Consider the following 24,248-nt stretch of genomic DNA (forward strand, 5'->3'; position numbering starts at 1 on the left):
AGGACCCCGTGGGGAGCGGCGGGGGCGGAGCAGGCGGCACCAGGACCCAGGGGAACCGCGGCAGGCAGGCGGCTAGCAGGCCCGGGGGCCGGGAAGCTGCGGGCGGCGGCGCTGGGCCCGGCGCGGCAAGAGAGACCTTGAGATGCCGAGCAAGAAGAAAAAGTATAACGCGCGGTTCCCGCCGGTGAGCACGTGGCCGGGCCGGGGAGGAGCGGACCGGGCTCTCGGGAAGCTCGGGCCCAAGCCGAGCTTGGGGGGGGTGCGGGCGCATCGCAGTGTTCGGGGGCACGGACGCCCCGCCCCCTTCCGTGCTCTCCCCGCGTCGGTGCCCCCCGCCCCCTTTCTCCCGGGATACCCCCTCTCGTTTTCCCCCCCAGCACCCCATTCTGGGACGGAGGTGACGGGGTCCTAGTTTTCTGCCCCCTCCCCAGGCGCGGATCAAGAAGATCATGCAAACTGACGAAGAGATTGGGAAGGTGGCGGCGGCAGTGCCTGTCATCATCTGTATCCTGTCGGGGCCTGCCTGGCCAGGTTGAGGGACGTGGGATAGGGAGGGAGCCCGGGGTCGCCTTGTTTAGGCTGGGTATCCCCCACCGGTGTTCTCCTTGACGCTTCTCAGCCCGGGCGCTTGAGCTGTTCCTGGAGTCGCTGTTGAAGAAGGCTTGCCAGGTGACCCAGTCCCGAAACGCTAAGACCATGACCACATCCCACCTGTGAGTGGCCAGGGAGCTGGTTGGGCCCAGTGGGACCCTGCCTCAGGAGTTCACACACGTAGGGGATGTGGGAGGCTGCTGGGAGACCAGCAATGCCTCAGACAGTGGTGGGTTTGAACTGGGCGAAGAGGGGTTGGCTGGGCTAGCCAGGCAGGAAGGTCAGGTAGTGGAGATGGGGTGGCGGTTTTCCAGGCTCCATTCTCCTGACATCCAGAGACCCTTGCTATCCCTTGCTAAGGGCCCAGACGTCTGGGCCCCATCTGAATGCCATCTTCTCCCCACCTCTTCTAGGAAACAGTGCATTGAGCTGGAGCAGCAGTTTGACTTCTTGAAGGACCTGGTGGCCTCTGTGCCTGACATGCAGGGAGACGGGGAAGACAACCACATGGATGGGGACAAGGGTACCCGCAGGTGATGAGCCAGGGCCAGGTGTCCAGGCAAAGAAGGCCAAGGCCACTGGGGTTGGGGGTGGTTGGGGGGTGGTCAGGGAGTGGTGAGATCTCTGGGCAGATGGACTGTACCTTCCCGAAGGGGCCGGAAGCCAGGCAGCAGTGGCCGGAAGAATGGTGGGATGGGAAGCAAAAGCAAGGACAAGAAGCTGTCAGGAACGGACTCGGAGCAGGAGGTGAGTGAGGCCCTCAGCCCTCTACCCTACCGCGTGGTGTGGAGAGGACAGTCTTGCATCAGGCCTTGCTGGCTGGACACCTGGTCCCATCCTCACCTATGGTTTTTTGTAAACTGGGGCTATAAAGGTCAGGCTACAGAGGTCAGTGTCCTGTCCCTGCCACTCCCAGGGGTTTAGGCTCTCCAGTGATGGGCTCACGCTTTTCTTGTCACCTCTGACCCCTGCCTTGTTCCCAGGATGAGTCTGACGACACAGACACTGATGGGGAAGAGGAGACATCACAGGCCCCACCCCAGGCCAGCCACCCCCCTGCCCACTTTCAGAGGTAAGTGGCTCAGTGGCACCAGAGGGGGCTAGCAAGCTGTGCAAGGTTGCCTTGTCTTTCTTGTCCTTGCGGCAGATTTGGGGGGCGGGGAGGAACTGAGGAGGGCTTAAAGGCAGGAAACTGCTCTCAGAAGGTCTCCTCTCCCACCCACACCCAGCCCTGTTGCATGGGGCCTCGGCAGGAGCTGTGTGACCTGCTCTGGGTCCTTCCCTTCTCTGAGCTTGGCTGCCCCTTGGTACAGAGGGCCATGGGCTGCGTGCTCACAGGGGTGGGGTGGGGCCCAGTGGGCGGGAATGGGCACCAGAGAGGGGTCTCATCTTTCTCTCCTGCTTTCTGCCCTGCAGCCCCCCGACACCCTTCATGCCCTTCGCCTCGACTCTGCCTCTGCCCCCAGCACCCCCGGGCCCCTCAGCACCTGACGCAGAGGATGAAGAGGACTATGACTCCTAGCGCCCTCTGCCCCCCAGGCCACACCCCCTTTCAGTTGGTTTTAGTTGCTCTGGGGGGAGGAGAGAAGATAGAGCTGTTCTTAAATTTATTAAAAAATTAATAATAAAAGGGAACACCAGCGTCTGTCCCAGCCTATGTCCAGGGCTCTGTGGCCACTTTCCCATCCAGCCACCTGCTTTCCCGATGCTCAGCTGAGGCCAGGAGCAGGGGTGGGCAGGGCAGCGGCTGAGTGAAGGGAGGGTCCAGAGGCTGCAGTTCTGCCAGGGTAGGAGCAGGGTAGGCTGTTGGCAGAGGGATGGTAGGCAGAGTGGTGGTGTGGGGCTGGTGCCCGAGGGGCTGGTTACGCTGGGGGACAACCTGTTCCGTTGTGCCGTGTGACCCTGGAAAGGTTCCTATCTTTCTTTGAGTGGCCGCTCTTGTCTGATGGAGACTGTTGTGCCCACTCCGGACTGCTGCAAGGGGACAGACGGGACGAACAATGGCAAGAGGCTTTGCCAGCTGCAGAGCCTGGTGCCACGAAGGGCGTGTGGGAAGGGGCGGCGTAAGTAGAGGTAGGTGTGACTGTCAAGGGCCTCGAAGATTAACTTTTGAGCAGGACGGTGACCCGTGGGGTCAACCCGCCCCCGTTTGTGAGCAGACCCTGGAACCGTGGGGTCCCCAAGGCAGACGTGTGCCTTCAGGGAGCCGGGGCTTGGTGAGGCTGGGCTGGAGACAACGCGGCTGGTGGGCAGACTTGAGGTGTGTGTTATCGGTAGACTCAAGGGTGCCGTGGACGGACTGGCCGTGGGGCTGCAAGGGAGGGAACCCTTAGGGACTGCCAGCTTGCCTTCTGCAGCGAGTGGGGCGGGGGCTCTTTTCTAGCTGTAGGACATAGAGAAAGCAAGATTAGGTGTCAGGGTCACAAGTTGGGCTGTGGCGAGTTTCGGGTGCCCGGGAAGCTGCTGAGGGGAGGCATAGAACGGGCCCTGGAACGGTAGGGGCCTGGAGACAGATGTGTGAGCCTTGAGAGTAGGTGACCTTGCCCCAGGGAGAGGGGGAGGGCCTGGGCAGGCCACCCAAGGAGACTGAAGAGCAGCCACACCCAGGCCCCCCCCCCCCCCCCCGCCGGGAGCCACGGGTGGTGCGTGGCCAGGTGTGTCTGGGAGAGGTCAGCGGTCACAACAGCTTGCAAGCTTCGGGGAAGGCTTGGTGGTGGCCGACAGCGGGAAGCTGGAGGTGAGAAATGAGGTGAGGGGAAGCAACGCTCAGGGCTGAGAAGCGGAGACGAGAGCCGTGGCTCAGAACGAGGACAGAGGGACACTTTTTGGTTTGTTTTCTAAGATATCAGAAATGCAGGTTGTAGCGAGGGAGGGGATGGAAGGATGGGAGGGAGGCTGATGCAGTGAGGTGAGCTTGCCTGAGGCTGACCCCAGCGTGACCAGGGCGAGGCGGAGGATGATGAGTGGGTTTGGCGGAGGCACTGAGATGTTCCGTCTTTGGGGTGTAGGAGCCTAGGTGGTAGGCGTGGATGGGCCCGGGCGCCCGGAGCCGAGGGGCACCCCTGGGGTCCTGTCTGCCTCCCCTGTGGTTATAGTGCCCCTGCTGGCTTTTGGGGACCATCTCTCTTCTAGTCAACCTGTAGTATGTGCAGCTGACCCCACCCCCTGTGAGGTGAGGGGTGGGGACATTGCACCGCACAGTCTGGCCACAGTGAGTGGTGGAGGCCGGGTTGTGACCCTAGAAGGCCCGTCAACACACCTGAGCCCTTGGGACTTTAGGTGGGACCATTGGGGAAGGGTCTTGACAAGATGGCTAGCTTTGCTATGGCACTGGAGGCAGCAGGGAGCCCTTTCCGGAGTCCTGGTGAGGGTGACGGTGGCCACGCTGGGGTAGCAAAGCTGGCAGAATGTAGGCTGGGTGCTGCCGGCAGCTGTTTCCCACCCTGACGGGTGATCCTGGATGAATGAAGTCAGCACAGGAGAGCCAGGAGCCTCAGAGATACCCATTTCTGATGACACCGGGACCCAGTGTTGCCTGAACCCTGTATACCTTGGACTTCTCAGTCACGTGAGCCAATAAACATTTTCCCCCCTGGAAGCCAGTGGCTTTCGGTCATTTGTAACTGAAAGAGCTCTGGCTGCTGGGGACCATGAATGGGAGGTGGTTCCTAGTGGCCCAGGAGCAGGAGCAGTCTTCCCTAGCAGCCAGCTGGGCCCAGTCCGGGGAAGGTGGACACCTGGGTCCGCGGAGCCAAGGGCATGCCACGCAGGTGTGATGAATGGGGGTGGGAGAGGAAAACACCATTGGAGCCGGTGGCTGGGCTGTGTCCAGAGATGAGGTTCTGAACTGAGAAAGTTCGGAGTGACGAGGCTGGGGATGACTGGGGAAGGCAAGGAGGCCAGGGTGCTGGGAGCAGCCTGCAGGCAAAAGACTTGAGGAGGCACGGGTGAGGGGGAGACGCCTGGGAGCTGCTGGCCTGCATCTCTGTTCTAGGCCTGCTTCTTTTTTTTGGTTTGTTTTTAGAGATTTTATTTATTTATTTGACAGAGAGAGAGAGAGAGAGAGAGACAGCCAGAGAGAGAGGGAACACAAGCAGGGGGAGTGGGAGAGGAAGAAGCAGGCTCCCAGCGGAGGAGCCTGATGTAGGGCTCGATCCCAGGATTCCGGGATCGTGCCCTGAGCCAAAGGCAGACGCGTAACGACTACACCACCCAGGCTCCCCTCTAGGCCTGCTTCTTCAGCCTGGGTGGTGGGCTGATGAGTATAACCTCTGGAGCCAGGCCCTGGGTTCAAATCCTGACTTCTCCATTTGCTAGCATCGAGCAAGTTCTGTAGCTTCTCTGTGTCTCAGTTTTGTCATCTGTAAAATGGGGCGAGGGACTACCTAGGTTAGTTATGTATGCTATACCGTATATACTAGTTATTAGTTAGGGCAAATGACTGACTTAAACTCAAAATACATAGGCTCAGATGCAGTCGATGTTTTTTGCTTGCTCGTGTAAGACCCATTAATATGATTCATCTAATCAATGGCAGGGTTTCTCCAAGAGGGACTTCAGGGCCCAGGCCCCTTCCATCTTGGAAGTCAGCCCATGACTTTCAAGGCCACTGAGGAAGGGACAAGCTCGTAGCCCACGGAGGTGTTTTGGGGCCAGGGCTGGAAGTGGCCGCAATCGCCTCTTCCTCTTGGACCTGTCGCAAGGTCCCACCTGAGGGAGGCTAGGAAGAGTGGTCTAGCCCACTGGTGTGACCGACTGGCTGGTTCTGCCGTAGGACCTCACAGGCCTTTGGGAAGGGCTTGACCCAGCCTTTGCCAAGTGTTAGGAGTGCAGCCTCCTGAGTGAGGCCAGGGGCCCTGGTACCCCTGACTGGGCCTGGCCTCTAGGTGCTTCCCAGGAATGGGAAAGATGGCTGTGCCCGGCGGGCACCGCTGGGCACCAGGAGCCGGCAGCTTGTCAGCATTCCATCTGCAGAGCTCTGTCTGGGCCCGGATGATTTTCTCCCTTCATCTCTAGTTCCCTGGGGAGCCTTGGGCCTCGGGCCAAGTCCTATCTGAAAGCCTCAGCGCAGCCTTGCCCCACCCTGGTCTGTACGTGGGGCCAGTGTGTGAAATGGGCGGCCGCTTCCGAGGCAGCAAGGCCACCAGGAGCTGCCCCCCTCAGATGAAAGGTATGGACCCACCCCTCCTTGCCAAGTGGAGAGGCTCCCTCCATGGCGCCCCTGAGGATTCAGTTGGCAAACGTGCCTTGAGCTCCCAGCACCCTCACTCAGCAGGGAGAGGCGAGGCCACCGTCACCCACCAGGAGCTGGAAACGGAGGGTGCTGGGGCCGAGGGCTGCCGCGGAAGCCAGGAGGAAGCCAGGAGCACTGGAGCTCACACTGCTGGGGGGGATCTCAGAGGGGGATTCCCTGGGAAACGGTGTGGCAGCTCCTCCTTGAGTCTGTTGACCTACGCTTCCCTGCGGCACGATTCCGCTCCTAGGCACGTGTCCACCGACAGACACGTGCAGGAATGTTCCCAGCCCCCAGCCAGAGATAACCCGAGTGTCAATCAACGAGAGCGTGAATAAAGAAATGATAGAACATTGGGCAACGGAAGAGCCATAGAGAAGCACTAACGATGTCTCGAGCGGACCTTGTAGACGTTCTGTTGAGCAGAAGAAGCCAAACACAGGACTATGCCCTGGGAGCTCATTCATTCCAATGACGTTCAGGACTAGGCAGTGGGAGTCAGCATGATGTGACCGCAGTGGGAGGGGGCTGGCTGGGAGGCCGTGCAAAGGAGCCCTCTGGAAATAGTTTAGCGCCTGAACTGGGTGGTGCTTGTATATAAAACTACATTAAAGCCACGTGTTTAAGATGTACATTTTTATGATAACCTCATAATGATTTTATCTATTGGGAACCCGTGGCCTGCTAGGCAGTGATGATTATGTGTGTTCTCGGACTTTATGTCTGATGGGGAGAGAGACAGTAAGGAAGATAAATAGTATGTCAGGTGGTGGAATGTGCCCTGGGGAAAAGAAAGCATAAGGGAGCAGTTGGGAGTCCGGGGGCAGGAAGGGTGGCCCCAGACATCCCATACGGGGTTCGGGGGAGACTCTGACAAGGTGAGATTGGAGAGAAAACACCACTAACCGAGGAGTTGTCTGAGGAGAGGGCTCCAGGCAGAGGGCCAGCGAGGGCAGAGGCCCGGGGGATTGTGATTCGATTCTGGCAGGTTCCCCGATGGGCTCCCCCAGCTCCCACGACCTCAGCCGCGGCCCAGGAGCCTAATTTAGGACCGACTAGCCCTGTATGCGGCCTGCCTTGGCTGGGGGGTGTTTTTGTGGCAGCCTCTCAGGACCTCAGAAGCTTCCTGAAGGGGAAGAAGGTAGTGGTGTGGACACAGGAGGAGCTCCCATGCACACCTGCCCTGTGGGGGGCCCAGGGGCCCGGTGGGTGGGGAAATGGGAGTTCACGGCCTCCTCTCACCCAAGGGCCATCCTTTCTCAGGTTCGGTTCCAGGACGTGCACGGAACCAAGTTCCCACTGTTCCAGGCCATGGGCACAATGGCAGGGGGATGACACCCGTGACCCAGATGCTCCACCAGGGGCCTGATCCCTCTTCTCCTTGGGCAGAGCGGCAGGTGGCTCTGGACTCCCTCAGGGGACTCCTCGTAGCTGGGGAGTGGGGAGGAGTTGGGTGACCCTCGCCTCCTCTCAGCGGAGTGGACTTTATTCTGAAATCATGTCCTTCCTATTCTGTGTGCGTGTGTATGTTCAAATGTCATTAAAAGAAAAAACTGGAATGAGGACTAGGATCTCTGTGCTCACCCTGGCGACCAGAGAGGTGCAAAGGAAAACCTGAGATCCCACATGGCACCTGTCAGACTGGCGAGAATAGGAAGGTACATAAACAGGGCAGCTGGTGGAGAGCCGGTGACAGAAGTCTGGGGCTTTTGGTGGGAGTGTCAGCCAGTCAGGATGTTTGAAAGGACAGTCTGACACCTATGTGCCCCCTGGCAGGTCCACTCCTGGGTAAAAGCTCTCACAAATACACATGTTGTCGGTATGGTTTGAGGTGGTGAAGAGCCAGGAGCGAAGTGTCAGCAGTGTGGACAAAACTGAAACACAATGTTGGGTGAAAAACAGAAAAATACAGACCCGGGTCTACAGCAGAGCCATGTTTATGGAAACTAAAAACAGAACATCTTGTATATTTCTGCCAATGACTCGGTGATCGGGGGCAACTGCCGGAAGGTCTCTCTGCTTCAGTTTTCTCATCTATAAAGTGGGGACAATAGTAGCAACTCCGTCAGGGACACGTGATGGTGAAGTGAGATTTGATACATTAAGTGCTTAGCAAAGTGCCCAGCACACAGTGAGCACGGAGTAAATGGCCTCCCGTCACTGATGCATGCGGAGCTCGCTGCCTAGAAAGCAGATTGGAAGGGCATGCGTCAAACACTAGAGCAGGGGGGCTATGGGACGCTGGAATAGGACTGGGGATGGGCTGGAGGGAAGGTTCATTTCAAAGGGAGGCTTTTTTGGGACTGTGGTGACGCACAGAGTGCCCCAGACCAGGGAGCACGGCCTGCTCTAGTCTATGCTCTCAAGTTTAAATAAAGACAGAAGATATTGCCAATTGTCATCTTCCAAATGGATGGTGTCTCGTAAGGACAGGAAAACAGTGGCCCTGCAGTGTTTATGGGATCATGTATGTTTTTATCATTCACTCAACAAGTATTTCTGAGCATCTGTTCTGTGCCAAGCCCTGTTCTGGACTCTGGGGAGGAGCACACAAAAGATTTTTTTTTAAACCATTTTATTTTTATTTAAGGTTATATTTAATTTACTTATTAGAGAGACAGAGAGAGTATGAGCAGGGGGGAGGGGCGGAGGGTGAGGGAGAAGCAGGCTCCCTGCCCAGCAAGGAGCCAGGACCCCAGGATCAAGACCTGAGCGGAAGGCAGCCGCTCAACCGACTGAGCCCCCAGGCGCCCCAAACACACAAAAGCTTTGACCACCTGCGGCTTCTGGTCTGACTCTGATGTCTCTGCTGAGGGTCACATTGAGCTGCGAGCTGCTTCGGGCTATCTTTGGGACTCAGCATCAGGGCAAAGACATGAAGACCAAAATCAAGAACTACTAGACTTGCCCCTTTGGACAACCACTTCCCCAATTAGAACCAGACCGGGAACTGCCGGCAGGACTACCTGGATTTCCGCTGCAGTGACTGCGAGAGGGGGCAATGTCTCCACGAGCGAGAATTACCGGTCTGTGTACTAGTCCCTCTGCCCCGAGCCCTGGGTGTCAGCCTGGGACAACCGGTGGGCAGAAGGCACGTTTCCTGCGAAAATCTCAACTGGCTCCACCCACCCCTCCCCTGTCCTCCATCCTTCTCCCAGGGTGGTGATGGGGGACCTGGGTACATGGTGACCCCACCCTGGGATCCTGAATCATGGCTTAACTTATAACACTCGTTGGAAACGTGTCAGACTGTGTCTGTGTAAGAGAGTAAGGTGATCGGGCAAGAAGCTGGCGGTGGAATTAGTACCTTGACCAGAAAGAGGGGCTTCTGGGTGATTGTTTTTTTCTGCTTTGTTTTGTTTTATGTTATTAAACCGACCACCTTCTCTATACCAAGAAAAAGAAAAAAAAAATTGACACCCTGCTCCCAGCAGGGCTTCCGTTCCAGTTGGGGATGGTGTCACTGGCAGACCAAAAACAAAAGGCCCGGGTGGTGGGAGTCAGGAAGGGGAAAAAAGCAGGGAGAGGGGAAGGAAGAAAGACAGGGCGTCAGTGGGCTCACAGATCCAGGGGCTCAGAGGCGTGGCCCTGGCCACCGAGTCCTCCCCCCTTGTTCTGTGGAGGGCAAGCTGTGGGTTTCCAGCCACAGGGTCTCAGCTGTGGCCCATGCCCTGGCACCCGGGCCAGTTTCACTTTCCCCTTCCCCTAAGTGCTTCAGTTCTGTTTCTGCCTCCTAGGTTCTCTGCCCCTGCGCCCCTGTCTGCCCCCTCTGTCTGGAGCCATGTCCGACCTCACAGGGAAGCTGGTCAGTTTGGGGGCAGAGGGGGGAGCTGCTGAGGGGGGTAGGGGGCTCCTCAGAAGGTATCTCGGGAGCTGCACCCCTAAGGGAGTAAAGCACCCCTGAGAGTCTGGGCTCTGGGGTGATGCTGCCTGTACTTTATAGCACAATGCGCAACAGCCTTGTAGTCACATAACCTGACCTCTCTGTGCCTCAGTTTCCTTATGAAACGGGCATCATCGTTTTCCCTACCTCGTGGGGTTGTCGTAAGGATTAACTGATATATAGAGAGAGCTGTGACCGTTTGTGTCATGCCAGGCTCAGTCTAGGCACCGGCATTTGACTGTGAGCAAACCCAGTCCCTGGCCCCGCGCAGGTGACCTTTGATGAGGGCGGGGGTTCACCTCTTACTGCGCTTGGAATCACTGGGGAGCTCTGAAGGACACCGATGCCTTGGGCCCATCTGCGGAGATTCTGATCGAACTGGCTGGGAGGCCCCAGGCGTTGCTACGCTAGATGCCTGGGTGCCTCAGTCCGTTAAGCATCTTCCTTCGGCTCGGGTCATGATCCCAGGGTCCTGGGATAGAGCCCTGCACCGGGCTCCTTGCTCAGTAGGAAGCCTGCTTCTCTCTCTCTCTGCCTGCGGCTCCCCCTACTTGTGCTTGCTCTCTGACAAATAAAAAATAAAATCTTCCAAAAAAAAAAAAAAAAGCTTCCCCGGTGGTTGCAATGTGCCCCCAGGGTGGAGAGCCAGCAGCGCTCTGTCTCTCTCTGCTGTGGGGCCAGACTCGTCTTTATAAGCTCAGGTTTAATCTTCCAGCTGCCCCGTCTCCCTGGGTTTGAAACCTACTGCACTCATGACTGGAAAATTCTTCCTCTCCTCCCAAAGTAATTATCTAACCGCACCTAAACTGTCAAACCCAGCTCACCTCCCTCCACTAGTGTGGTGATTAACTCCTTGTATGCCACTCATCACACACACACACTCTCTCTCTCTCTCTCTCTCTCTCTCTCAGTGCGTTTGCCAGGTGGGCTTTCTCAGCCTTCACCGTCCTTGATACTACACGGCTTTTAAAGTTCAGCTCAACTGTCACCTCCCCCAGGAGGCCTTCCTGGAAGTGGCCTCTCCTTCCTTTCAGTCTTGGGTTAGTGTTTGCATGATACACATTTTCCCATCCTTTTCCATTTAAGCCGATCTGCGTCTTTACATTTGGAAGGGGTTTCTTGCAGGCAGAGAATATGATGGAGTCTTGCATTTTAATGCAATCTGCCAACCTCTTCTTTTTAATTGGCGTGTGTACACAATTTACATACCTTTTTTTATTGTACCAAAATACATGTACAATTTACCATTTTAACCACTTTTAAGGGTACAGTTCAGTGGCAGTAAGTGCTTCCCCAGTGTTGTGCGACCATCACCACCCTTCATCTCCAGAATCATTTCATCTTTCCAAACTGAAACTCTGGAGGCACCTGGGTGGCTCAGTCCGTTAAGCATCTGCCTTCGGCTCAGGTCCTGATCTCAGAGTCCTGGGATCCAGTCCCATGTCGGGCTCCCTGCTGAGCAGGGAGCCTGCTTCTCCCTCTCCCTCTGCCTCTCTACCTACTTGTGCTCTCTCTCTCTCTCTCTGTGTCAAATAAATGCATAAATAACCTTAAAACAAAAACAAAATGAAACTCTGTCCCCATTAAACACCAGCTCCCCATTTCTCCCTCACCCCCCGGCCCTGGTAACCACTGTTCTATTTGCTGTCTCAGACTTTGACTATTCTCAGTATCTTACGTAAGTGAGATCACACGATATTTATCCTTATGTGTCTGGCTTATTTCACTTAGCATAATATCTTTAAGATTCCTCCATACTGTGGCATGTGTCCGAATTTCTTTTTTTAAAGGCTGAATAATATTCCGTCAATGTATACACCACATTTTGTTTATCCGTTCATGCATCGAGGGGCATTTGGGCTGTTTCCAGCTTTCGGTGACCGTGAATAATGCTGTCATGAACATGGGTGTACAAATATCTATTCCAGTCCCTGCTTCCAAGTCTTTGGGATGTGTGTGCAGACGGGGTATTTCTGGATCGTACGGCAATTCTATGTTTGAGTTTCTGAGGATCCGCCACACTGGCTCCCACGGCAGCTGCACCATCTAACCTTCCCATCAGCAAGGCGCAAGGTGCCAATTTCTCCAAATCCTCACTGACATTTGCTATTTTTTGCTTTTGTGTTAGGCTTTTCTCTTGTAATGAATGACGCTGAGCATCTTTTCATGTGCTTATCAGCTATGTGGGAGAAATGTCCATCCAAATCCTTTGCCAATTTTTTAATGTGTTTTTTTAAAGATTTTATTTATTTATTTGACAGAGATAGAGACAGCCAGCGAGAGAGGGAACACAAGCAGGGGGAGTGGGAGAGGAAGAAGCAGGCTCCCAGTGGAGGAGCCTGATGTGGGGCTCGATCCCATAACGCCGGGATCACGCCCTGAGCCGAAGGCAGTCGCCGAACCGCTGTGCCACCCAGGCGCCCCTAATGTGTTTTTTTTTCTTGAAGTATAGTTGACATACACTGTTACATTAGTTTCAAGTTTACGTTAGTTTACAGCACAGTGAATTGACGACTGTATATATTATGTAATGTAATATATGTATGGTGTAGTTACCATCTGTCACCATGCAACGTTATTACGGTATTATTGATGACATTCCCTGTGCTATACTTTTCATCCCTGTGGCTTATTTATTTTATAACTGGTACTTTGTACCTCTTAATCCCCTGTTTCTTCTTCTTTTTTTTTTTTAAGATTTTATTTATTTATTTGACACAGAGAGCACAAGCAGGGGGAGCAGCAGGCAGAGGGAGAGGCAGAAGCAGGCTCCCCACTGAGCAGGGAGCCCGATGTGGGGCTGGATCCCAGGACCCTGGGATCATGACCTGAGCTAAAGGCAGACGCTTAACCGACTGAGCACCCAAGTGTCCTTAATCCCCTATTTCGTTCATCCCTCTGCTCCTTCCCCTCTGGCAACCACCATTTTGTTCTCTGTATTCACGAGTCTGTTTCTGTTTTCTCTTTGTTTGTGTGCTTGCGTTGACATTTTTATATTGGGTTATTTGCCTTTTTATTGTTGAATTTTAAGAGTTCTTTCTATATTTTGGACATGAGTCCTCTATCCAATATATGATTTGCAAATATTCTCTCCCATCCTGTGGGTTGCCTTTTCACTTCCTTGATGGTGTCCTTTGAAGCACAGAAGTCTTTAATTTTGATGAAATCTTATTATTTTTTCTTTTTGTTACTTGTGCTTTTGATGCTGTAGGTTATAAATCATTGCCTAATCCAAGGTCATTCCAGTGTTTTTCCCCAAGAGTTCTAAGTTTTATCTCTTACATTTAAGTCTATGATTCATTTTGAGTTAATTTTCATATATGGTGTAGGGGTCCAACTTCACTCTTTTCCGTGTGAAGACCCAGCAGTCCCAGTATCATCTCTTGAAAAGATTATTCTTTTCCCATTGAATGGTCTTGGCACCCTTGTCTAAAATCAACTGACCATCAATGTAAGAGCTCTTATTTCTGAATTCTCAATTCTATTGCATTGATCTCTATGTCTGTCCTAAAGCTAGTAGCACACTGTCTTGATTATAGTAGTTTTAAAATCGGAGAATGTGAGTCTTACAACTTTGTTCTTTTTTTTCAAGACTGTTTGGCTATTCGGGGCCCCTTGACTTTGCACAAAAACTTTAGGATCAGCTCGTCGGTATCTGCAAAAGGCAACTGAGATTTTGACAGGGACTGTGTTATTTCAATTTGCATAGTATTACCATCTTCTGGGTTTGTTTTGGTGGGCATATTTTCTCCTGGTTATTAATCATCTTTCCCCCCTTCTTTGTATGTATATTAATTTTTTATTGGATGCCAAACATTGTGACCTTTACATTAGTAATCCGGATTTTATTGAATTCCTTTAAAGAGTATTGGACTCTTCCTGGTAAGTTAGTTACTTGCAGGTTAGATTTGATCATTTCGAGATTTATTTCAAGCTTTTTTACGGTGGGTCTAGAGTAGCTTTCCTTAAGGGTTGATTCAGGCCCACCTCTAGGCATGGCCCATCTGGCTCTCTCCTGAATTTTCTGTGTATTCAGTGAGATTTCGCTGCTCTGACTGCAGAGAATCTTCTTACACAGGTTTCTAAGTCTGTGTGAGCGCTGGGAATTATTTGTCTTCAGCTTGGCCGTGATTGTTCTTTTCTTGAAATGTGTTCTTGTCCAGTTTTGTGGGGTTTCACTTTGTGCTGTGTGCAGATTAGTATTCTTCCTAAAGCGTAAGGGGGATCCCTCTACAGGCTTTGGGGCGCTTTTTCTACATAGGTTCCTCTTCTGCAATGTTCTACCTCACAAATTCCAGCTGCCTTTTGCCTGTCCAAACTCTGGTCTCTGACTCCGTAATCAGTGAGCCTGACGGGCCCTGTCTGGGTTCCCCTCCCTGCACGCGGTACGGGATTTACCTCCAGGCAGAAGGCAGGTGCAGGTGACCCGCGATGGTAGGGCTCCTCATCTGCTTCCCTTGTCCCATGGATTACAGTCCTGTGCTACCGGTTTTCTAATATCTGAAAGTAGTTGTTTCTTATGTTTGTCCAGTTTCTTAGTTGTCTGTGGCCAAAGGATCATTTTGGTCCAACTTACTTCCTCATGGCCAGAATCAGAAGTCCCTTGCCCTCCTTGGAATACCCCAAGTCCTTTGCCTGTTGCTCCTCCAAGGTTCTTCCCACGTTCGGATTTTATCCTAATTGTCAGTGCATGTCTTACCTCCCGCATCGGACTGTGACCATCTCAAGGACAGAGGGCTTGTGTTATGCATGTCTGCATCCCTCATAGTTGCCTGGCACATGGTAGGCATGCGGTGGGTGTTTGGTCTGCCCCGCCCATCTTCCTTCAGGCCACCTCAAATCACATCCCCACCTCAGAGAATTGCTCCCCACACTCCAACCAGGTGATAGTGCCAGAAATGCTGGTCAATGTCCACTTCCTGCTGGGTTCCTGTGATTGCTGCAGAGATGGCCATAAGACTCGAGGCAGGACATGTCAGAGCCCTTCCCTGGGATTTTTCTACCCGGGAAGAGTCTTCTCTTCACACTGGTGGCAAAGGGCCAAAGACAATAACTTGTGCTCCCTGAAGCCAACATTCCCATCGGAGAGAATGAAGCTGACAGAGAGAGGGAAATGGAGATGAAATGAGGAGGAGAGTAACACACACACACACACACACACACACACACACACACACGGAGGCAAGGGGACCCGAGTCCTGCCATCCAGGCAAAATTGAGCAGCTCAGGGACATCTTTGCCCTTTTTTATGAGTTAGTAAAATAATCCAGTCATTTATCTTTTTTTTTGGCTTAATACAGTTCTGTCAATTGTAAATCAAAGGGACCTGACAAGTAAAAGGCGTCTCTATACATTTGCGGAAAGAATGGGATTAATTTGCATACCTGCCTCCCCCTCAAGGCACGTGAGGTAGCTTCCAACAAGAAGCAGGAAGATGAAAGAAAAATAGAATTGGAAAATCAAAAATGGGAAAACAGAATTTAAAAGAGATCAGGATCAAGAACGTAAATAAGTAAATAAATGAATAAATACGAAGCCCGTAAGATGCTCTCGGCTCTATGAACTGAATACATGGTCGTCCCCGAACGTCCTAGCAGCCAGAGCAAAATGGGAGACATAGTAACTTAGCTCCCCACCCCCCCCAAGGAGAAGAGGGCACCTCTAAGTTCTTCAGGGGAAAGAACATTTGTCTTGGACTAAATGAAGAGCTTCAGACGGGGCTCCGTGCAGAGGTACTGGGGGTACTGGGGGTACTGGGGGTACTGGGTGGTGAGGCAGAGGCCAAACCCAGCCGCATTCCAACAGCCAGAGTCTGCAATGAGCCTCCTGCGTCTGGTCCTCGGAGCAGGGGCCTAAGGAACAGCAAGGTTGCCCAGTTTAGTTGTTAACTCTGTTAGCCTTGCCTTGAACTTTCAGTGGCTCTCGTCACAGTTAGTCACTCCCTCCTCTTTGAAACACTTTCTTCACTTGGCTGGGAGCCCTCACTCTCTCCACTTCTTCCCCACTGGCTGCTCTTGTCTGGGCTCCGTGGCAGTATCTTCCTGACCTCTCCTGACCTCTAAATGGTGGTAGGCCCAGGTTTGGTCTCCAGCTCTCCCCTCTCCTCTCCTCTCCTCCCCCTGCCTCTCGTGACCCCCTGCCTTTCCTGGATGACAGTTCCTCATTCCACCCTCGCCCTCCTGTCTAATCTCTCTAGCAGTCAGAGGGAACTTTTAAAAACGCAAATCAGCTCACATCTCTCCCCCTCTCAAAATCTTCTAGCTGATGGCTACTTTCACCAAACAAGGTTCATGGGATATAATTAAAGATTATTTTTGTCTCCCACTGTCCCTCTAAAGCTCATACGGGAACTTCTCTCTCTGCCCACGAATGAAGTCATGACCTTCTGTGCCATGTTTGCTTACACCCCTCGGAGCACCTGAGGTCATTCGGTGAGTTCTCTTAGACCGCCCAGCTCGGTGTGGTGGCCGAGTCTCTAACCTTGATGACCTAGTTTCCACCTCCCCAGCCATTGTGGCCCCTGCTGATGACAGGGAGAAGTCAGTCTGTCCCTCTCCCTTCCCTCCTGCTCCCCCAGCTCGAGAACCATCTGCTGTTGGAGCACAGGGAGGAAGGAGGGACGTGGGTGCAGAGAGTTCTTCCCTGGTTGGCTCTGGATAAGATGGCCGGTCGCTGTATGGGTGGCAGCTGTTGAAAGTGGGCTCTTGCCCTGCGGGGGCTTTTACAGCTCCTTTATGGGCCACCTTCTCGACTGTAACTCCTGGAGTGTGGGCAGGGACTCTCTTTTGGCTGGCACACACTCACGTCGGTAGGGTGCCCCCTGCCAGATGACAGAAGCCCTCTGCACAGGACTCCTGCTACCTTGCCACAGGCCAGTTCCCACTGCGGTTCCACAGCTTCTCTGGAAGTCTCATGTGCCCCTGACCCGTGGGGCTGCTGCCATGGCTTCAGGGAACCCATCCCGAGCTCTCCAGGCAGCTTCCTTAAAACCCTCTCCCCAGACTCGGAGGTTAGAAGGCAGTCCCTGTCTCACTCCCCGAGAGCGGTCTTGGGGATCTTTTTCCAAATCTGTCTCCTCACAAGGTTTCCCTTTCAGGATCCACTCCAACTCTCTATACTCTTGAGGTGGACCTGGGGTTTCAAGAGTGGCAAAAGGAAGGGGCGCCGGGGGGCTCAGTCAGTTAAGCGTCCGACTCTTGATTCTGGCTCAGGTCATGATCTCAAGGTTGTGAGATTAAGCCCCATGTTGGGCTCTGCGCTGGGCGTGGAGCCTGCTTAAGATTCTTTCTCTCCTTTTCCCTCTGCCCCCCCCCACAAAAGTGACAAAATGGGTTTTTCCAATATCCTGTCACACTTTCCCTCATGTTTAAGATGAATCTAGAGTCCTTCCCATGGCCACCAGGCTCCAAGTGATCTGACCCCTGAGCTCTACAAAAGTTTAAAATATCAAATATCAGGGGCGCCTGGCTGGCTCCGTCGGAAGAGCGTTGACTCTTGATCTCAGGGTTGTGAATTTGAGCCCCACGTCGGGTCTAGAGGTTACTTAAATGAATAAATTAATAAAAACTTAAAAAAATGTCAAAGAATGTTATAAATAATTGGATGTTAGTAAATATAAAGACTTAATCAAAGTGAATCCCTTTTTGGAGAAATACGAAATGTCAAAGTTGGCACAAAAATACCAAAAATTTCAACAGATCAGTAACCAGTAAAGAAAATAATCATCTAAGATGCCAACACAAAAGAGTCCTAAGATGCTTTTACAGGGACATTCCGCAGACTTTCAAGGAACAAATGGTCCTTGTCATCTATCAGTTGTTCCAAAAGACAAGGAATAAGAGAAGGCTGCCCGGTTCCTCATATGACTCCCAAACCAGCTAAGGACAGTGCCAGAAAAGGAAAGTATAGAGCATTTCGCTCTGAACGCAGATGTCAAACTATGCCCTAATTGGACAAAATACAGGAGAATGCCCCGCCTAGGGGTAGGGAAAGGACTTCTTAAAACATCTGAAATACACACCTCTATTCAGACATTTATGGATCCAACCGCATCAGAATTGAGGATTTCTATTCCACGAAGACCCTCAGAGCTAATATTGACAGGTGGTTGCAATCTAGTGAATAAAGGTCAATAAGGAAAAGACAAGAAACACAAGAGAGAAATGGGCAATGAATGTAAATAGGCAACCACAGCAGCTTTGGCTCAAAATGCAAGAAATTGATGATGATGTGGTCAAAGAAGTAATTAGTGTGACTTAATTAAAATTACAATGAGATACCAGTTTATAACCACCACGTGAGTGAAAATTCATAAAACGAATCATACCAGTGTTTGGTGAGGGTGTGGACAGACGGAAATCTTTGGTTACTTCTATGGGCCTATAAGCCGGTACAGTCTCTCGAGAACAATCTGAAATGAGGCATATAGTTCTTCCAAGACTCCACACTTTCGATCCTTGGTAAATAAGTCAGAGAAATTCGTGTGCAGGTGTTCGAAGAGAAATGTACAAGGGTGTTGACTGCAGTGTCCTTTGAGGAAGTGGGAGTCGGGGGAACCCTGGCACCCGTCTTCTGGAGAACAGATTAGTGATGTGGAATGGACGCAAACTGTGGAACATCAGGCAAGAGTCAGAATCAACACATAACTTTTAAAAACTTAGTGTTCAAAGAATAAGGAACAACAATGAGATCAATAGCATAATACCATTTATATAAACGAAACCCACCAATGCATAAAAATGATAGTAGAGAGTTCCCAAGGATCCATTCATATTTATGTGGGATGAGAATGGGGATTGAAGATAAAGGAGAACAAAAACAAAATCAAAATCACGAAGCGGACTTGCATCCTCCAGTGATTTTGGCTGCGCCTGAGGACTGGCAGAAGAGAAATGTGTGAAGGACACAAGCGGCGGTTCAGAGTAAGCACAAATGGCCCATAAAGACATGAAAATGCACTAATCTCACAGATAATAAAGGGAATGCAAGTTATAGCAACAATGAGATCACATTTTTTCATCCATCAAATTAACGATAAAAATTATAATACACCTTGTTGGTGGGAATGTATCCACGGCTGGTGGAAATCTACATCGATGGAGCCTTCGCGGGGAGTGATCAGGCACTGTCAAAATGTAAATTGCTTAGAGCCAGCAAGTGTGCTTATCGGAACTTACCTTGCAGAAATACCCAACGTGCAATGGTGCATTTACAAGGATGTCCCTGCTGCAATGTCTGTGGCAGGGAGGCTAGTGGGAGCCACGTGCATGTTTGACAAGAGGAGATGAGTTTAGTACATTACCTTGGTCGAGCTGTGACACCCGGTGACGATGGCGAACACCAACATGGCTTTGCACGTACTGACACTGAACGATGAGCGTAACGAACTGTTAAGCAAAAAAAGTAAGATCTTATTTTTGTTGAAAAATTACACACGCACACTCAGAAGGTATTAAAATGACCCACTGTCTCAGGTCTCAGTTTTTGCATTAAAAGCCAAGCATTCCTAAGCAGGCTTCAGACCCTCTTGCCGGCAGAACGGGAGGAGAACAGAGAGGGTGCCACCAACCCCAGCACCCACCCCAGCCCTGGGGGTGTATAAGAGGACAGAGGGGCAGGGAAGAGGAGCCCATGGTGGTGGCCTGGGCTTCCTCCCTCCTCAGGCTTTGAGAGGGGCTCAGAAAACTTTGTTCCCAGAGATGTGGAAAGATCCGAGGGTTGGAGTCCGACTGTGCCCAAGGAACTGGAAGTGGAAAGGTGACACACTGGGCAGCAGCTGCCATGCTGGTGACAGGGCTGCACAGGGAGGGGCTGCCTGTGATCCAAGAGTGAAGCAAGCCTCCAATCTCAAGGGGCAGAAGACGTGGGGGGTAGGGAGCCAGGCCAGGGTCAGCGTGACAGGAGGGAGTGCCCAAAGGTGATGGGGGTGAGAGAGACAGAGAGAGTCATTCTGTGCAGAGCAGAGAAGCTACCGGTGCCAGGGGTTGTGAGTGAAATCGTGGGGGAGCAGCTTTGGTTGAAATTCCTAGGGGCACCTGGGTGGCTCAGTCGGTGAAGCGTCTGCCTCTAGCTCAGGTCATGATCCCAGGGGCCTGGGATCGAGTCTCGCATGGGACTCCCTGCTCTGTGGGGAACCTGCTTCTCCCTCCTCTATCTCTCTCTCTGTCTTCTCATGAATAAATAAATAAAATCTTAAAAAAAAAATCAGCTGCGGGGCGCCTGGGTGGCGCAGTCTTTAGGCATCTGCCTTTGGCTCAGGGAGTGATCCCAGAGTCCTGGGATTGAGCCCCGCATCAGGCTCCTCCGCTGGGAGCCTGCTTCTTCCTCTCCCACTCCCTCTGCTTGTGTTCCCTCTCTCGCTGGCTGTCTCTATCTCTGTCAAATAAATAAATAAATAAATAAATAAATAAATAAATAAANCCTCTCCCACTCCCCCTGCTTGTGTTCCCTCTCTCGCTGGCTGTCTCTATCTCTGTCGAATATAAATAAAATCTTTAAAAAAAAAAAAAACAAAAACCAGCTGCATTAAAAAAAAAAAAGAAAAAAGAAAAAAAGAAAAGAAAGTTCCCAGAGGGTCTCTGGAGGACCCATGAATTGCCCCAGAGAGAAAGCCTCAACATGGGTCCTGCCAGTCCACAGAATGCCTTCTACCCCTTCCACTCCTCCTTCCTTTCTGAGCCCCACCTCAGGGGAGATCTATTTTATTCCCATGTATGTGTGTGTATATATTTTAAAAGATGCTGGCTGGGGTGGGGGTGGGGCGCCTGGCTGGTTCAGTGGAGCATGTGACTCTTGATCTCAGGGTTGTGCGTTTGGGCTCCACGATGGGCATAGAGCCCACTTTAAAAAATAACTAAATTAATTAATTTAATTAAATTAAATAAGGGAAATGTTTGGGGCTCCTGGCTTGCTCAGTGGAGCATGCAACTTTTGATCTCAGGATCGTGAGTGTGAGGCCCACACTGGGTGTAGTGATTACAAAAAATAAATAAATGAAATTAAAAAATTTTTTTAATTAAAAAAAAGATGCCCGTGCCCATCAGTTATTAAAAGATGTTGCATTCATATCACCTTACGAAGCAGCTATTAGGTCCCAACCTGGAAGCCAAAGGAAGGTTCATGAGAGGCAACGACCTGCAAACATTTGTAAATTTTTCTCACGAGATGTCTGAGATGCCAGCAGCCTGCAGTGTGTTTCGTTCATCCAGTCGCTCACAAACTAGTTATTGAGGGTCCCGGATGTGCAGGCCCTGTGCCAGGTGCCGAGGACACAGCCGTGAACAAACACGAAGACCCTCCTCTCAGGGAGCCGAGAGCCGCTGGGAGGGACGGACAATACGCGGAACGAGGAAGCAGATTCCATTGAAGGTGTATCGAAAGCACTGCAGATGACAGAAGTTTAACCAGTAAGAATTTATTTTCTCACAAATCTGGAGGCCAGAAGTCCAAGATCAAGATATTGGCAGGTTTGGTTTCTCCTAAGGCCTCTCGCCCTGGCTGGCAGGTGGTCGTTGTCCTCTGGTGTCCTCACATGGGCTTCCCTCCGTGTGCATCTGCGTCCTGATCTCCTCCTCTTTAAAAAAAAAAAAAATTGAGAGAGAGATATTGAGAGAACGAGTGGGAGGAGGGGCCGAGGGAGAAGCAGGTGCCCTACTGGGCAGGGACTGGATCCCAGGACTCTGGGATCATGACCTGAGCCAAAGGCAGGCACTTAACGGACTGAGCCACCCAGGCGCCCCTGATCTCCTCTTGTAAAGACACCAGTCGTGTTGATCAGGGCCACCCATATGACCTCATTTTACCTTAATCGCCTCTTTAAGAGCCCTATTATCAAATACAGTCAGATTCCGAGGTGCTGAGGGTTGAAAAGTCAAAGTCTGAATCTGGGGGTGGGGGGAATGCCAGCCCACAGCTGAAGGGGAAGGTGAGAAAGTGACTAGTGCAATGGGAAAAAGCCGAGTGAGAGGGGTCGAGTGTGTGTTTATGGGGCGGGTTGTGGTTCTAAATAGGGTGGTCCGAGTGGGGTCTCTGAAAAGTTGACATTTGAGCGCTACTTACCTTGGAAGAAGGTAAAGGACTGAGCCACACAGATATTTGGGGGTGTGGGGAGCATCCAGGGAGAGGAAAGGGCTGGGGCAGAGCTGAGACCATGTCTGATGTATGCCAGACAACAGTGAGGAGCAAAGGGGGGGGTGGGTGGGGAGAGCAGCGGAGGACAAAGCAGGAGAGGCAGGGGAGTGGGGCCAGGCCTGTAGACCCCATAGGCCATTTCAGGACTTTGGGCCTGAGTTTTCAAGAGCACCGCAGGTCACATCCACAAGGAGGCAGCTATCAACAAACGAACAAACAAAATCTACCAACAATACCCAACCCCCGCCCTGAACACAGCAAGGGTTGGCAAGGATATAGAAGAATGGGTACCCTTGGGCACTGCTGGTGGGAATGTGAAATGGGGGGATCAACTATGGGAAAGTTCAACGTAGAATCACGGTATAACCCAGCACCTCCCCTCCTGAGCCCCCAGCCGGGGGAACGGGAAGGAGCTCCTGGACAGACTTCTATGCGTCCTGGTTCCCGGCAGCACTGCTCACAGTAGCTGAAAGCTGGAAACCACCCAAATGCCCATCAGCGGATGGACGGATAAACCCAATGTGGTAAATACACTCGTGGAATATTACTCGGCCTTAAAAAGGAAATTCTGACACATGCCACCATGTGGGTGAATCTTGAGGATTTTACACTAAGTGGAAGAAGCCAGTTAGAAAAGGACAAATGTTACATGAGTCCACTTACATGGGATTCCACTACCAAGGAGGTCCCTCGAATAGTCAAAGACAGAGAGACAGAAGATAGAATGGTGGCTGCCAGGGACTGGGGAGATGGGGAGTTATTATTTAATGGGTAGAGAGTTTCAGTTTAGGATGATAAAAAATGTTCCAGAGATGGATAGTGGTGCGTGTTGTGTAACATTTTGTAAATATAATAATGCCACTGAATGGTACACTTAAAAATGGTTCTAATGGTAAATTTAGATAAGTGCTGAGAGTGGTGTGAGCTCAGGTGGGGGAAGTGCTCCAGTTCCAAATACACTTTGACAGGAGGATTAACTGCCAGGCAGGATAGAGAAGAGAAAGAAGCAGCCAGGGTTTGGCTTGAGAAACTAGGAGGATAGGTAACCACTTGGCTAAGCTGGGGAGGGCCGTGGGGAAGAGAGAGGGCTCGGTTTGCGACCTGGTACCCTTGGGATGCCTATCAGACATCCGCGCAGAGGAGTGGAGAAGAAATTTGATGTCTGGGAGAGAGGGATGGGGTTCCGAGTCTGAGAGAGGCAGGAGGAGTACCGAGAACTTTGAGACTCACTCGCAGATAAACAGTATTTCAAAGATGAGTCTGAATGAGACCGCCGGGAGCGTGAATGTGGACACAGAGGACCGCAGGCTGAGCCTGCTCGGTGGGGGGGGGGGGGGGGGGGGGGGGAGGAGCGAGTGAAGGAGGGGGGAAGGAGCTGCCAGAGAGGAGGAGGATTAGGGTATCGGGTTAGCAACAGGCGGCTGGGGAACAAGGCAGGAGCGGGTTCAGTGGGCAGTGGGGGTGACAGCCTTGGACAGAGCGGGTCCAAGAGAGAACAGGAAGGGGAGATCGGTGTCGGCAAGTCCGGTCAACTCTGTCAGGAGGTTTTGCTGCAAAGGGGAACAGAGAAATGGGGCAGTGCTGGGGAAGGAGAAGTGCAGTCAAGAGAGAAGTGACAGCACATTTGCGTTGATAGAAGTGATTCTGAAGAGAGTGGAAAGTGACCAAGGAGAGAGGGGGCCGATGGCTGGAACCACATCCTTGGGCAAGCAATCAGTGAATATAAATGAACTGTGGTAAGTGAAGTGGAGTACGGGCACAGTGCCACCTAGGCAGTCTTTGGCAAGGGACATTATAGCAGAAAACTGAAGGAAGTGGGAAAGTGGGCCACAGCGATTCTGGAGAGAGAGCATTTCAGGAAGTAGCAGCAGCAAGTGCAAAGGCCCTGAGGTGGGACTGACCGGTATGCTGAAGGAACAGTGTGGTTGGATCAGAGTGAGTGATGGGGGCAGGGATGGCACCTGAAGAGAGGTGGGGCAGACAGATCAAGCAGGACCTAGGAGGCCATTTGAGGCCTAGGAGGTCTTTATGCGAGACGGGATCCATTTGAGAGTTTTGAACAAAGGCATGATAGGCTCTGGTCTTAACAGCATCATTCCGGCTGCTGAGTACAGAACAGAATTGGGCAAGAGCAGAAGCCAGGGGAAGGGGCCTTTGCAGTGATCCAGATGAGAGCCGGGGGGCCTCGGGGGAGCGTGTTCCTGGTGGAGGTGGGGAGAAGTGGCTGGATTCTGCATGAATTCTGAAGGTGGCACCGGCAGGGTTTGCTAGTGCATGGGATGTGGAGTGTGAGAGAGAGGAATCCAGGATCCCGCTAGGGTTTGGGTTGGAGTGACCTTGACTGAGACGGGGAGCGTCTAACTTTCGACACGCCAAGCCGAGATGCTCTCACCATCCACGTGAAGTATCAGA

The 24,248-nt window shown here is 52.1% G+C and overlaps 1 protein-coding gene and 1 pseudogene across 2 annotated transcripts; both read left to right on the forward strand.

The window, feature by feature from the left end:
• Positions 1–6: 6 nt before the first annotated feature.
• Positions 7–3,188, forward strand: DRAP1 (DR1 associated protein 1). 2 transcript variants are annotated; one of them, XM_034645706.1, is made up of 7 exons: positions 7–184; positions 432–504; positions 620–713; positions 1,005–1,124; positions 1,224–1,338; positions 1,575–1,663; positions 2,008–3,188. In XM_034645706.1, exons 1-7 carry the CDS (start codon positions 143–145, stop codon positions 2,111–2,113), a joined length of 639 nt encoding a protein of 212 aa, XP_034501597.1. In that variant the 5' UTR covers positions 7–142; the 3' UTR covers positions 2,114–3,188. The 2 variants fall into 2 exon arrangements, with proteins under 2 accessions (XP_034501597.1, XP_034501598.1); XM_034645707.1 differs by having other exon boundaries at positions 1,245–1,338; positions 2,008–2,226.
• Positions 3,189–8,458: 5,270 nt separating this feature from the next.
• LOC117796709 lies at positions 8,459–10,015 on the forward strand (annotated as a pseudogene).
• The last annotated feature ends 14,233 nt before the right edge of the window (positions 10,016–24,248 follow it).

Source organism: Ailuropoda melanoleuca, chromosome 16 (assembly GCF_002007445.2).
Source record: "Ailuropoda melanoleuca isolate Jingjing chromosome 16, ASM200744v2, whole genome shotgun sequence".
Taxonomy (NCBI): Eukaryota; Metazoa; Chordata; class Mammalia; order Carnivora; family Ursidae; genus Ailuropoda; species Ailuropoda melanoleuca.